The sequence below is a fragment of the Camelus dromedarius genome, chromosome 1 (assembly GCF_036321535.1).
Source record: "Camelus dromedarius isolate mCamDro1 chromosome 1, mCamDro1.pat, whole genome shotgun sequence".
Taxonomy (NCBI): Eukaryota; Metazoa; Chordata; class Mammalia; order Artiodactyla; family Camelidae; genus Camelus; species Camelus dromedarius.
In genome coordinates, this window is record NC_087436.1 from 94,781,724 (window position 1) to 94,795,287 (window position 13,564).

General features: G+C 39.9%; 2 protein-coding genes across 3 annotated transcripts in view; one reads left to right on the forward strand and one right to left on the reverse strand.

Annotated features, from left to right (window-relative positions):
* Window positions 1-65: 65 nt before the first annotated feature.
* Window positions 66-4,278, forward strand: RPL9 (ribosomal protein L9). Of its 2 annotated transcripts, none has more exons than XM_010980385.3 (8): window positions 66-120; window positions 554-600; window positions 689-804; window positions 1,373-1,468; window positions 2,559-2,691; window positions 3,524-3,604; window positions 3,826-3,940; window positions 4,188-4,278. In XM_010980385.3, exons 2-7 carry the CDS (start codon window positions 555-557, stop codon window positions 3,930-3,932), a joined length of 579 nt encoding a protein of 192 aa, XP_010978687.1. In that variant the 5' UTR covers window positions 66-120; window position 554; the 3' UTR covers window positions 3,933-3,940; window positions 4,188-4,278. The 2 variants fall into 2 exon arrangements, with proteins under 2 accessions (XP_010978687.1, XP_064343445.1); XM_064487375.1 differs by having other exon boundaries at window positions 106-125.
* A 4,096-nt stretch (window positions 4,279-8,374) lies between these two features.
* The window catches only part of KLB (klotho beta), a 29,802-nt gene continuing 24,612 nt past the window's right edge, over window positions 8,375-13,564 (reverse strand). The window contains 2 exon segments of the mRNA XM_031435794.2: window positions 8,375-8,873; window positions 11,599-12,739. Of these exon segments, the coding sequence (XP_031291654.2) occupies window positions 8,485-8,873; window positions 11,599-12,739 (1,530 nt within the window). The 3' untranslated portion in view covers window positions 8,375-8,484.

The window sequence follows — 13,564 nt, forward strand, 5'->3', positions numbered from 1 at the left end:
CGCGATTGGCTGCTTGGGCCTCAGTGGCGTCGCGTGCTTATGACGCCATACGCAAGCCTCATACGGGCTACAAGAACGTGATGACGAAAGACGCTCTCTCTTTGCCGCATCTACTGCGAGGTGAGGTTGGTTCTGTAATCGGTGGGCTTTAGGAATCTGAAGCCATCGGCTGTGGGACAGCCAGCGGCGCGGGTCTGGCCTTCGGAAACTGTCTTGGTGGTCCCCCCGCGCGGCGAGCGCCATATGAATCTGGCGGTGCTGGGGTTCGAGCGCTGTACTGGGTTTTCAGGCCTACCCGCCGCCCCTCAGCCTTGCCAGGTCGGGTTGGTAGGGTTGCTGTGAACGGGAGTTCGCCCGCTAGGCTCGTTAATACCCGCCTAGAGCTGCTGCTTCCAGGCCAGGGCGCAGCGGGGCCGCTTTCCTTAGTGGTCCTCCCGCATCTTCCCCGGGCTGTCTCCCTGCCTGTCTCCGGTGGGAGTGGAGTTCCGGGCAGGGTAGTTTGGTCGAAAATAGGTCCTGCGCAGCCTTCTTACCCCAGGTGTTTGTGTTTCAGAATGAAGACCATTCTCAGCAATCAGACTGTCGACATTCCAGAAAATGGTACGAGACTTGATGTTTTCATTTTCTTGCATCTTTATTACATTCTCTATACCTTGTTCCGAGGTCTCACGAATACGTTCTCTCTTAGTCGACATCACTTTGAAGGGACGCACAGTAATTGTGAAGGGCCCCAGAGGCACCCTGCGGAGGGACTTCAATCACATCAATGTAGAACTCAGTCTCCTTGGAAAGAAAAAGAAGAGGGTGAGTTTGTTTTTGTCTTGACACCTCAGATGCTTGTTTGGAAGGTTGTAATTTAAGAGCATCAGATTTGGCTGCTTTAAAAATGCACAGAATTGAGGTTCGATGTTTTAACTTAAAATTTGGTGTCCAGAATTGTAGCTAGTATCAGTGTTGTTGCTTTCGAGAAATTGGGAAACCAAATTCTGAACAGAGTATAATGCTCAGTACTACTAGTAGCCATCATTAGTAGCAGGTCTTAATACTGTTACACGTTAAGTTTACTTTTCTCCTGGTTGTTTTATAAGAATCTTAGGGACATCCCAGTAGGTCTTTGAAACCTGGTATTTTAGCTTCCCAGAAGTGAAGTTTGATGCAACTTAAACAAAAATCAGTGTTCCTGGGTTGTCATTTCTTTGTGAAAGTGTGTACCTGTGATGTATAGTAACAAAAATGTTTTGAGTATTGAGGGCTTTATGTGTAGTTGATATTTTTCCCCTTGAAAATCATGGGCTTTAATTAGGACAAATATTAGAATCTATAGCCTGTTTGTTACTGGAAAGAATTTTCTAACATTTTTATCCTGTTTCAGCTCCGGGTTGACAAGTGGTGGGGAAATAGAAAAGAACTGGCTACTGTTCGCACTATCTGTAGTCATGTACAGAACATGATCAAGGGTGTTACACTGGTAAGCAGATTAAGCCCAAATGGTCTCATAGTCTTAATAGTATGCTGATGGTGTTTTATCCACACAGATAAGATTCACATCTTCAGGGTGTGTTTTTTAAAATAGAAAATGTAACACTTAGATTGTTTAAGTGCCTCTCACCACTAGGGCCTGTTCTAGGGATCCTCCCTGTCCATTTCCCTAAAGACATTTGAGGTCACTATTCTTTCTCCACGCCTCCCCCAGCCTTTAAGATAAAGTTCATGCTGTGACTTTTGGAATTTTTTTTTTCCTTTAAAATTTTGCCCTTCTAGAGCGCACCTGATAATGGCACCTTGTACTTAATTTCATTATAATCTTATCCTTCAGTGTTTCCCCTTGATCCCAGGTTAAGCTTCTTCAGAGCCGGGCTGTCTTTTTCTTTTTCCTTCTGTTCTTGCATACCTTAGTAACTCAGTACTAGCCTGATGCCCAAGATGAAGGGCTTTGGGATTCTCCTTTCTTAGGAATACAGTTGTTTACTGTGGACATAGGAGGTAGTGAAATACATGCTTCCTTAAACTAGGGAGACAAAAATTTTTAGGTACACAATTTTTGTAGAGCTTGGTGTAGATAATACCGTTACAAAACCTTGACAGTGAGTGCTTTGTGAGGACCATTTCGGTTTCCTTTGTTGGAGAGGAAGAAATTTTCTTCTACCCTTTTAGGGTTCTTCTGGCTGTCTAAGAATTAAATTGTCATATGGCAGATTAACAGGAGAAAAACAGTTTAATAATGTATATACATGGGATTTACCCAGGAAAACTGAATAACTTGCCAGAATGGCTGAAGACTTGACCTTAAGATCCTCAGCTAAAAACAAGGTGGGGAGAGTCAGTTATGGGGAAGCACAGTAAAGAAGGCAATTGTGATGCAGATTTAAGTAAGTCTCCATTGATAACGTCTAGAGATTTGGTCATCCTTTACCAGGTAGAGAGGGAGACTGTACTGATAACTGTAAATGTTTCTTACAAAAGAACAACTACTTGGTTTTCAGAGAAAAAAAATTGGTTTTTGTTTTCTGGTCTTAAAATTTTCTCAGCGTTGCTCATGGTTTATTTGCTTAACTTAGGGCTTCCGTTACAAGATGAGGTCTGTGTATGCTCACTTCCCCATCAACGTCGTTATTCAGGAGAATGGTTCGCTTGTTGAAATTCGAAATTTCTTGGGTGAAAAATACATTCGCAGGGTTCGGATGAGGCCAGGTATGGTTCAGAAATTTTCTTTCTACTTCTAAAGGCTGATATTTGGAATTTACTATAAATAAACCAGATTTATTTCAGAATTATCTATTTGATTATGGCTTCATATCATATTTACACCAATTGTGAGTCCTGAAGGCTTACATATTGGGGTAGTTTGCAAGGTGTGGTAGCTAGCTGTGTTTAGTTTTGCAAACTGAAATCCTAATAAAAGACCATTTGAATAGTAGTTAATGACAGACTCTGGGTTCAAAGCTCTCACTGTCAACCTGGGGCAGATAACTTCTGTGTAGCTCATTCTATTCATCGGTACAACTGGAAACATCTCATGATTACATGACTTAAAATTGAAATTCACTTAAAATAATTCTTGTCTGATACATAATACATACTGAAACATTAGAAAATTAGTGCTCTCGGTGCTTTTTGATTCCATTAAAGTGGGGAGGGATGGGAAGTACACAGTTCTATAAGAATATTACATGTTGTCAGCTATGGTCACTAACACTTAATCCTTATGTAAAAAAATAAGCTTTGAGGGATACCAAATATTTGCAGTTGAAGTAGGACTGGATACAAAGCTTTGTACAGCTAAATCATAGCTGAATACCATCTTATAACTCCTTAATTGAATCATAGTCTTTAATCAGTCTGGAGAGATTCATCCAAGAAGGAACATAAGATTTTGGCCCACGTAAGTCAGATTCTGTTATTTTTTAAAAGTTTCATTTGGTGTGTAGAATATTAAGTGAAGTAAATTGCTACTTAAATACTGTTAAATTAAATATTCTACAAATCTGTATGTAGACACTGCAAATGCTCTCTTCCCTTTTAGGTGTTGCTTGTTCAGTATCTCAAGCTCAGAAAGATGAGTTAGTTCTTGAGGGAAACGACATTGAACTGGTATCAAATTCAGGTTTGTATGTTTACTCTGCCTAATTATACCTACAAAATTTTATCTAAATCTTGTGGTTGAATATGTGGTATATGTTCACTTGGTGAGTTTTTTAAAACTAGGGGACTCTAGTTAAAAGCTATCCCAAAGATTCTTGGGTTTTAAGTATAGCATATAATAAAATACTTTCTTTAGATGAGTTTGGCTGATAAAGAATTGCCTTATCCTTTTCACTTTTCTAGCTGCTTTGATTCAGCAAGCCACGACAGTTAAAAACAAGGATATCAGAAAATTTTTGGATGGTATCTATGTTTCTGAAAAAGCAACAGTTCAGCAGGCTGATGAATAATATTTAAGGTAGGTTCTTGTGTCTATAAGTTTTATTACTGCTTTAGGGGGGTTTTAAAAACTTAAAACTGGAGTTGTAATGGCAGAAAATGGAGAGTTGCATTCTGTAAATTTGGCAAAATAAGAGAATTGATATGTTTTTCCTGTGAACCAATAATTCATAATCTTAAAGTGCATTTTAGGTTTATTCAGAATACAACTTTACCAGGCAGGGATATTGATGGAGATTTACAGATATTTTCATTTCTTTTTACAGTTGTCCGGGTACAGAAAGAGCAAGATGCCAGATGACTCTTCAGATTCATTTGTAATATCTTAAGGATAAATAAAAGCTGTGTTGATTGGGACTTTTTCTTAAACTGATTGTTGTTTCCAACTATTTGGTCAGTAAGCAGTTAAGTAAGTTCTAGTGTGCTAAGAACAATAACAAATAGTTGTTTTTTTCTAGTAAGACAACGGGAGTCTGGTTTTGAAGGAATATTAAGGGTATTTCAGGCAAGGGGAATACAGGTACTAGTGACAGGTGTATCAGTAACTTGTGAAACAGCACCTGGGAAGTGAAACAGTGATACAGCCTTAGTAAGAATTAGAAGATGGAGTTAATTTGTATTCATAATACAGTTGCTGTGGTCCACGGTTCTCTTAGTCTTGCCATTTACTCCTGTGTCTTAGTCCTTGATACTTTTAAAAAAAGAAACAAAACTGGTAATCTTACCGTAATCTCTTTAATTCTGTGTGTCATGCTTTAGATAAGCTACCATACTAGACTATCTTAATAGGGTAACCCCCAAACCTCTTCCTGTAGTCTTCCCCATTTTATTTGATGGAAACACCAGCCTTGAGTTCTCAGGCAAAGCGTAACATTCGACGTTGATTTCTCTTACACATATGTGTCCAATCCATTAGAAAAATCTGTAGGCTCTGCCTTTTAAGGTAAGATCAAGGATTAAGCAAGAAAAAATAAAAACCATTTGGAATATATGGTGGACCTTATTAAGATCTTGATTTAAACGAATGATGTTATTTTTTATAGTAAAGAGTTAATCTTTGCTTTGATGATGGTTAAACTTTTAAAGAAATAGATGAAATGGTAAATAAAGCTTTTGCTTTGAAATATATGAGGTGAGGTTTGGGGTAGGCGTTGAAGTTCTAGGGTTTTAATTGTTGTTGAAGCTGAGCCATGGGGATTTACTGTACTATTCCTACTTGGATAAAGTTTTGAAATTATTCATAATTAAAAGATGAAGCCAAAAACCGTTTATATTTCACCTGGATTAGTGGGATAGCCTTTTAACTGATCACCTCCCCCATCTGTTCTCAGCAGTTGCCAGAAACATTTTCATACTTTCAACTTGCATCTTAACCAGTCTGACTACATTACAGCTAGATTGACCTCAATTAACCTTATAATACCATTGCCTTAAAGCCTGAAAGTTGTCATCCTTTTGGAAGTGTGGTTTCCCTTTGGAGTGACAACTTTTAAGTCTACAAATGTTTTCAGTGAAGCCTACTTTGTCCACCCTATTAATTGTGCTCACTCCTTATCCCCATCCTAACATACCCTTACCCTACTCCACTTTTTTATAAAGTAGTTTTTATAGTTTGTGTATGGATTGTACGCTTTTTTCTTGCTAGAATCTAACGTTCATGAAGATGTGGTCTTTTCTGGGATATTCCAAGTACCTGGAACAATGCCTGGCACATAGCTGTTTGCTGAGTGAATGGTGCCCAGGTTGCCAGGGAGATTCAAGTTATGGAGACTCAGTAATGGCAATGAGATTAGATGTTTTGGAAGGTATTGACAGAGTTTCAAAGTTAAATTTGAGGCTTGAGAAAGAAATTTCTAAGTAGCAAAGGGATAGAGGCGTTACAGTTGAAGAGTGTCAGTGTATAAGCAGTCGCGGCTGCGGGAGTAAATGATTTCAGGAGTGAAGTGGATTGGTATGGGGCCTTCACAGGATAACTACTGAAGGTTGGCTGTAGCTAGTGATTTACATTTAATAACTTGGATGTAGTAAATGAAACTTGTTCTTCCCAGGGAAGATTTCCATGTTTTCTGTGTCTGCTATGGATAAGCTTGTGTGTGTGTTGGGTTTTGTTTTGTTTTGTTTTCCAATTTTGTGGTATAGGAGTCCACATTGTGTAGTGGGAAAACATACCCAGAAAGCAAGCCTCCCATTGGCACATAGTTTCAGAGGATGGGGGGAGGTAGTGTTGGCAGAACCCAGTTAAGAAACTAAACCCGTTTACATTCCACAGTTCTTAAAATTGACCAGATTGTTAGTTGAATATGAACAATCAGCATAAACCAGTTTATTTGGAATAAATTACATTGAAAATTAAACATTCAGTCACAATGTACTGACTTCATTATTCAGAGGCTTTTTGAACACCATAGTTGTGATGTATCTATGTCAGACTTAATCCTGTCAATTAAAGACAGGATTCTTTAATTGAATACAAGGAATGTAACAGTATACAAAGTAACAAGTTAGATTTTAAGATTTTTTTTTCTTCTAAATCTCAAAAAAGCTTGAATTCTAAAGCTCTTGTCCTGTCAAAAGCTATCAACAGTTTCTAATTGACATTTTATGATTTTTAAATGAGTCTAAGAATAGTATAACTGATCATGAGCTGGATTAAATACTTACCTAGGGATTCTTATATGATGATGGCTTAAAAACTAGTAAAATAATTCCCAAGTGGCAAAAAGGGAAGACGGTAAACAAAATAATCATTAAAGTATTTAGAGATTAAGAAAGCAAAACCTTAATTCCAAATCTGTTATGAGTGAAAATGCGTTTTTTTCTCAAAACCCTGAATGTTAATGGTTAAAAAGTTGGGAGTTGCTCATTTGTTATTCCATAAAATTATCACAATGACTAGCTACTGTACTTGTGTATGGCCTCAGGCCCACTTAGTTCTGAAAGAAAAAAATACCCTTATAAAGCATAACCTAAAAACTGCTAAGGTTGAAGGAGAGGTGCAAGTGGGGGCAAGGAGAATAGACAAAAACACATCTGCAAAATTGTTTAGTATTTGAATTGGCCAGCCAAATAGCAAATTGATTTCCCGTCACTTTTGCATTTGTTTGCATTGACCAATTGTGTTATTTCTCTCTGAAACTTAATGCTATTATTATCAGTTAGAATCCCAGTTATGTAGGAAAGAAAATTTTTCCTTTGAGTAAATTCCAGGAGGGGTGGACAATGAGTAGTTAAATACTGACTCACCTAAAGAAAGAATGTGTATAAATGGATTTACATTCAAGTTTTCTTCCTCCAACATTCAGAACACTGAACAAACCTTACGTACGGAGTTCAAGCAAGTCAACCTCTGTAAGTTCAGATTTAAGAATCTACTTAATTCTAGCTTCAGAAATTGAATGTAAGAACAGTTTCAACTCATTCAGACCATCAGCTTTCTGAATTGCATCCGAAGAGTCTCAGTTTTAGGTCCACATACAGCTGCATTCTACACCTCGTGAGGCTCCTAAGTGCCTATGGTGCCAGAACAGTAAAGCATTTTAGGGGAGAGAGTAAGTCTTACAGGATAAATGGTCCTTTGGTAACTTGGTAATAAAACTACATCTTTTTAAATGTTTAGCTTTACTAAGCATGCTACACCTTGTCACCTCACAAAATTCAAGTGAGGAATGTCAATTTGTCTGAAGAGGAGGTGGCTATACTGTGAGGTTGAGTGACTACCTTGTGTTCACAGGCAGTTGGGTCTAGCTTTCTTTCATCTTATTTCTCTGATCTTTACATGATGAGTTATGGAAATTAAACGGTTTTTTTTTAATGATAAAAGGAGAGACAACAAAATTAGGTGTTTATTAATGGTTAATTATTTTAATTTCTATTAGAAACTTAGAGATCGATGTGCTTAAGAGTCTACTGTAACTGGCTATAGACAAGCACTACTTACCCTATTTTCTCTTTCCATTTGAGAACCACCCTGACCTAAGGGGGAAAGCACCTTGTTAGAAGTGACAATTTATTACTGGCTATCCAGTATTAAGAGTTCTAAATCTCTGTAGTCTTTTTTTTTTTTTTTTTTAATGTTATGTGGCGGGGTGATAATTAGGTTTGTTCGTTTATTTTAATGCAGGTGCTGGGGATTGAAACCAGGACCTTGTGCATGCTTAGCATGCACTCTACCACTAAGCTATACCCTCCCCATGAATGGAGTCTTAACAAAGTTGTACTTTTTCAAAACAATTTCTTTTATCATAAGTAGCTATTAGTGTTTTCAGAAGAAAACTAGGGAAGAATAATAGGAAACAGCTCATCAAACTCCATGAAGCAAATTTGATAGCTTACTGTCTAGGCGAAGCCTTTATCTTCAGATCCAAGAACTGAATTCACTGATGTCAACACCTAAGGGAAAATCAGAACCACACAGCAAAGACATCGATTGTCATTACCTTGGCTATCACTAATACCTTAAATTGTCTTTTTTCTACAATAAAGGTGGATCTTCTGTAAGTTAACCAGTATATGGAACTGGAGTGAATTTTTAGTTTCCATCATGCAGACAGAAAGAGGATCAGTTTAACTAGAAACTCTATTGTGGCCTTTCTTTAATGGTATGTGTTGTAAGTTCTTTGCTTTCCAAAATTTTCTTCTCCTTCGCTTGTGAAAAATGGTAACTGATAGAAGTAGAACTAGGGTGGAGAAGAAACAACATCCAAAAAATATCAGTGGTTTCTTCTGCATGAGAAACAAGCAGACGATACACTCCGTGTTTCTTTGAGTCTGACTGCATCTAGGACTACTGTTCCCAGAAAGGAAGCCATTGTTGCTGATCAGTTTGTTGTAAAACTGGATTGAGGATTTAGCTTTGAAATCAGATGTGAAGAATCCAAATCTGGGTCTAGATTTTTCTTCAGTCAGTTTGAATGCATAATAGCCTTTGATTTTGACTTTATCAGTCAGGTATGCTGAAAAATAACAGAAATGAACATTATAAATCACAAATGGACTATAAAATATATTTGAATAATTTAGTTTTCATTGAAACAAACTCAAAAATTGATTTTCATTAAAGGTTTTTTTTGACATTCTTCTATGGTTGATCTTACTTAAGGTGAAAATATGTATAATAATATAAGTTTACAAAGAAATTTGAAGTAAAACTTTATAAATAACAAACACCTGAGGGAAAAGCAGATTTAAGAATTGGAGCCATGAAGGTCACATGATACTGTTACTTCTGTTCAATGTCAAAAGCAGAAAAATCTTGCCTGTTTGGACTGATTCTAAATCTAAGATGTGCTCTTTTGTTGCTGCCCTATAACCATACGCGGTTTCCCCAGCTCTCCTACTTGACTTTTTCCTACCTACTCTCTGTCCTCAAACTTACAGCACCTCTGTCCTTATTTGAAGTGATGACCGTCCTCCTTACTTTGCTGAAAAACTAAAGCACTTAGAAAGTCAGTCTCCTACAATCATAACTACCCATATACTGGCATCTGCACTCACTCTCCCTTCTCTCTCACCGTGGATGACCTGTCCGTGCTCCTGAAAGAGGCTGACCTCCACTTATACACTGTAAGTTTATTCTTTCTTGCCCATTCAAGGACATTGCTCCATTGTTTTCCCCTCTTTTCTCATGTATTTTTACCTCACTACTGGATCGTTACCATGTAAAAATGCTGTAACTTCTGGTATCTTAATAACCAAAAACAACAGCCTCCTTTGACTGCACATCACCCTCTAGTTATCTTTTACATCTCTGGCTCCTTTTATTGGTTTATCATCTCTCTGACTTCTGGATATATATATATTTTTAATAGAGGTACTGGGTGTTGAACACAGGACTTTGTGCATGCTAAGCATGTGCTCTACCACTGAGTTATACCCACCCCCCACAACCTCTGAATATTGAAGTATACCAGGGCTCAGCCCTCTTCTCTGTGCTTGCTGTTTTAGGGCTCTCATCCAGCTTTATTGTTTTAAATACATCGATTTGCTCTTGATTCCCAAATTTGTATCTCAGCCCTAGACCTCTCCTCTGAACCTGAAACTTCATCTGTTAGCCTACTTTGCATCTAGCCTACTTGGCATCTCTAATTGGATGTCTAAGAAATATCTCAAACTTAATCAGTGGAACACCAAACAACTCATCTCCAAAAACCTGTTGCTACCAGTCTCCCTCAACCTGGTAAATGGCCACTCATCCTTTCAGTTACTCAAGCCAAACTGTTGGAATCATCTTTCACTCTTCTCTCATACCCACGTCCAATCCTGTTGACTGCCTTCAAAGGTAGTCAGAACCTAGCCACTACTCACCATCTCCACTCTTAATAACCTGATCCAATCCACCATTATCTCTTACCCAGACCAGTGCAACACTCACTGTGTGAATTCTTGCTCCTTTACAACGTATTCACAAAAGAGCAGCCAGAGTAATTCAAGTGTGAGATCATGTCACGCTTCTGTTTAAAACCTTTCGGAACCTTCCTATCTCAGAGTAAGAGCCATAGTTCTTACAGTGGCCTACTAAGCCCTACCTGATTTGCCTCTTCCCTTACTTCCTTGACATCATCTATTACTTTCCCCGTTGCTCATGATTTAACCATTTTGACATCTTTCCTGATCCTCAAATAGGCCAGGCATGCCCCCACTTTAGGGTTTTTGCATGTGCTCTTCTCTCACCTGGAACGCCTTTGTTAGGTAACTACCTCATTTTTTGCCCCAATTCTCCAGATCTTTGAAGTTCTCTGACCACTCTTTTTTTTTTTTTTTTTTTTTTTTAAGTATAGTCAGTTACAATGTGTCAATTTCTGGTGTACAGTCTAACCACTCTAGAATTGTAACCACTTCTATCTTCCACCCTTGGGCATCCTCTTTGCTGCTCTTCTTTCCCCAAAGACCTTTTTACCTCTGACACACTATATCTTACACTTGTTTGTTGACCCTTATCCCAGAAAACCGTAGGCCCCATAAGGATGGTAATTTTTATTTTGTTCAAAGGTGATATAGTGTCCAGAATAGCTTTTGCCCATATTAGCTGCTCAATAAATATTTGCCAAATAAGTGAGTAAATTTCTGGGAGCTTTTTGCAGCTTCAACAAATTGATCATGGAACATTTAAAAATCACATTTTAAAAAAATGTGATAATAGCCAGTGCTGGGAAGAGTATGTGAGATAAGCACTCACAAACACTGGTGTTTATTATTTTTTAATATTTGACCCAATAATACCATGTTGGGCAATCCATCCTAAAGAGATCATTAGAAATGAAGAGAAAGATTTATATAGAATGATACTTATGTTTTAGTAGTTAAAAAACCTAAATGTCAAACATTAGAGGGTGGTTAAGTACACAGAGATATATCCATATGAGATATTAAGCAACCATTAATGTTAACAAGGAACTTCTAATGACATGGTACACATTTATAATGTGATGTTAAGACAAAAGTTGGCTACAAGACTATTACAGTGTAAGCTCAGTTGTATTAAAGATGTCTAGCCAGCAGAAGTCTGGGTGCTTTTGTGGGGGGAGTGAGATTTCAGGTGTTTTTAAAATACTTTTCTATACCTGTCAAATTTTCCATGGTGAAGTGACACTGTCACTAATGAACTTGTTCCCCTCATTCTTTTAATATTAACTAGGTATGTCATACTCCACTGTGTCTGAAATGCCCCTAGAAACTCACCTTTCAAAGCCTCCTGAATGTATTTCTCTAAGTAGTATTTTCGGAGTTCATCATTTTCCAGGGACTGGTCGTCGATGCCACTGGCCGTGATGTAAACATCCACGTCTCCATAGTTCTTCCGGATCCACCTCAGCACCCTGCGCTCTCCCCAGGGCATCACGGCCAGGCGGGTAGGGGAGCTCAGGCAGGTAATGTCCTGCAGGAACTGGATGTCCCTGTCCGCGTCGTAGCTGCTGCCGTTCTGGCGCTTATGCATCACGAACCTGGTGGTGAAGTGGTTCAGGGCGTAGAAGTCGGCAGTGCCCTTGACCAGCTTCCTCTCCTCCTCGGTGAACTGAGGCAGCGTGGAGCGCGAGAGCCCTTGCCTGTTCTTGAAGGCGATGTACTCCCTCATGGCCAACGGGTAGTCCCCGGTCTTGAGGGGTTCTGCGAACCAGGCGATTTCAAACTGGAGGAAGCGCTCGGCCGCCCTCCAGTGCGAGTCGGCGTAGGGATTGGCGGGTTCGGCCCAGTCCGAGTGCAGAGACAGCGAAACGGCCCCGCGCTGCGCAGGCCTGTACTGCCGGTCATAGAGGTGCCAGACCCGGGCGTGGGCGATCAGCAGGTTGTGGGCTGCCCAGTAGGTGTCGTTACTTGTGCGGTTGTAGATGTCACTCAGCCGGTTAGGCTCGTTGATGGTGATCCAGAGCTTCACCAGGTCCCCCAGCTCCTGGAAGCACAGGTCTGCGTAGTCCTGGAAGGCCTGGGCGGTGGACCGGTTCAGCCACCCGCCGCCGTGCAGCAGAGGCGCGGGGAGGCCTAGGTGGGCGTGGGTCGGATAGTACAACGTGACCATGGAGGAGACGTTGAGCTTCAGCCCCTCACTGACAATACACCTGTAGTACCTCAAAGCCTGTCGGTTCACTGTGGACAGTTTGCCAGTGGGAAGGATTGAAGGCCAGTCCAGAGCAAACCTGTAGTGGGTGACTTTCATTCTTGCCAACATCTCAAGCTGTCTTTTGATGCTGACCAAATCCGTGCATTGAGCTGGCCGTGTTTTCAGCCTCACTCCTTCCACTCGGTGCAACAGTCTGTTGCCCGTCACATTCCACACATACAGGTGAGGATCGTTGAACTGTGGGGAGGAAGCCACCAACTCCGGCTGTGAAAAACAATCACATTCAGGTAAAGCACACCCCGGCAGGCAGACTCTTAGCATACATCCTCTGAGAGGAAGAAGAGCCTCATTGCATTTTGCCTCTCACTGACAATAGAGAAAATAAATGAGGCACATGTTCTTCACAACAACCTTTTCTCCTGCTGATGTCAGAGAAAAGGCCTGATGGATTATCCTCCCTTCCAGCCCTTGAAATATCCCAGGGAGACCAGAAAATGCAGAGAAGGAACGACACCCAGGGCTTGGAAGACAAGTTGTCAGAAAACACCAAGAAGCTGTCTTCCAGTTTGTTCATTCCAAAAACCCAGGTAATATATTGGAGGTCTCATGTGATTCAGTTCAACTGCATCTGGAAATTGACTCTCAGTTAAAGGGAATCACAAAAGATGGACCTTTCAAACCATACTATAAACTGAAGGCAAAGTTTAACATTCCAGTTGTAGAAAATTTCACTGTGATCAGCCTTGGGGTTAGAGGAGGCTGGTTGACCCCAACCACAGTTCCTAAAAGAGGCCAGTAGGATGGGGTAGGGAATGACCCCTTGCACTTGCTGAATGCATTTTCTAACACCCCCTATTTGAAAAGTCTACATGATAATCTTATGTGCATCAATCTGTTCTCCCCCACCCATGTGCCTGTGAGAACATAGCATTTATTCATCCAAAGCGAGAATAATGAACACCCTCCTTATACAAAGTTTTTGGAATATGAGAGGAGAGGACTGTAAACTACCCACCAGAAATTCCCCATTTGACTCTTGGATCTGACGATGTCCCATTCCCTGTCCCTCCGCCAAGGAGAGAGCCCTAT

What these genes read in the sequence shown, in the direction of transcription:
- RPL9 (XM_010980385.3), top strand. Translation starts at nt 555, where the DNA reads ATGAAGACCATTCTCAGCAATCAGACTGTCGACATTCCAGAAAATG. An exon ending in TGATCAAGGGTGTTACACTG is followed by an intron (nt 1,469 to 2,558) that starts GTAAGCAGATTA and finishes TGCTTAACTTAG; the next exon opens with GGCTTCCGTTACAAGATGAG. An exon ending in CAGGGTTCGGATGAGGCCAG is followed by an intron (nt 2,692 to 3,523) that starts GTATGGTTCAGA and finishes CTTCCCTTTTAG; the next exon opens with GTGTTGCTTGTTCAGTATCT.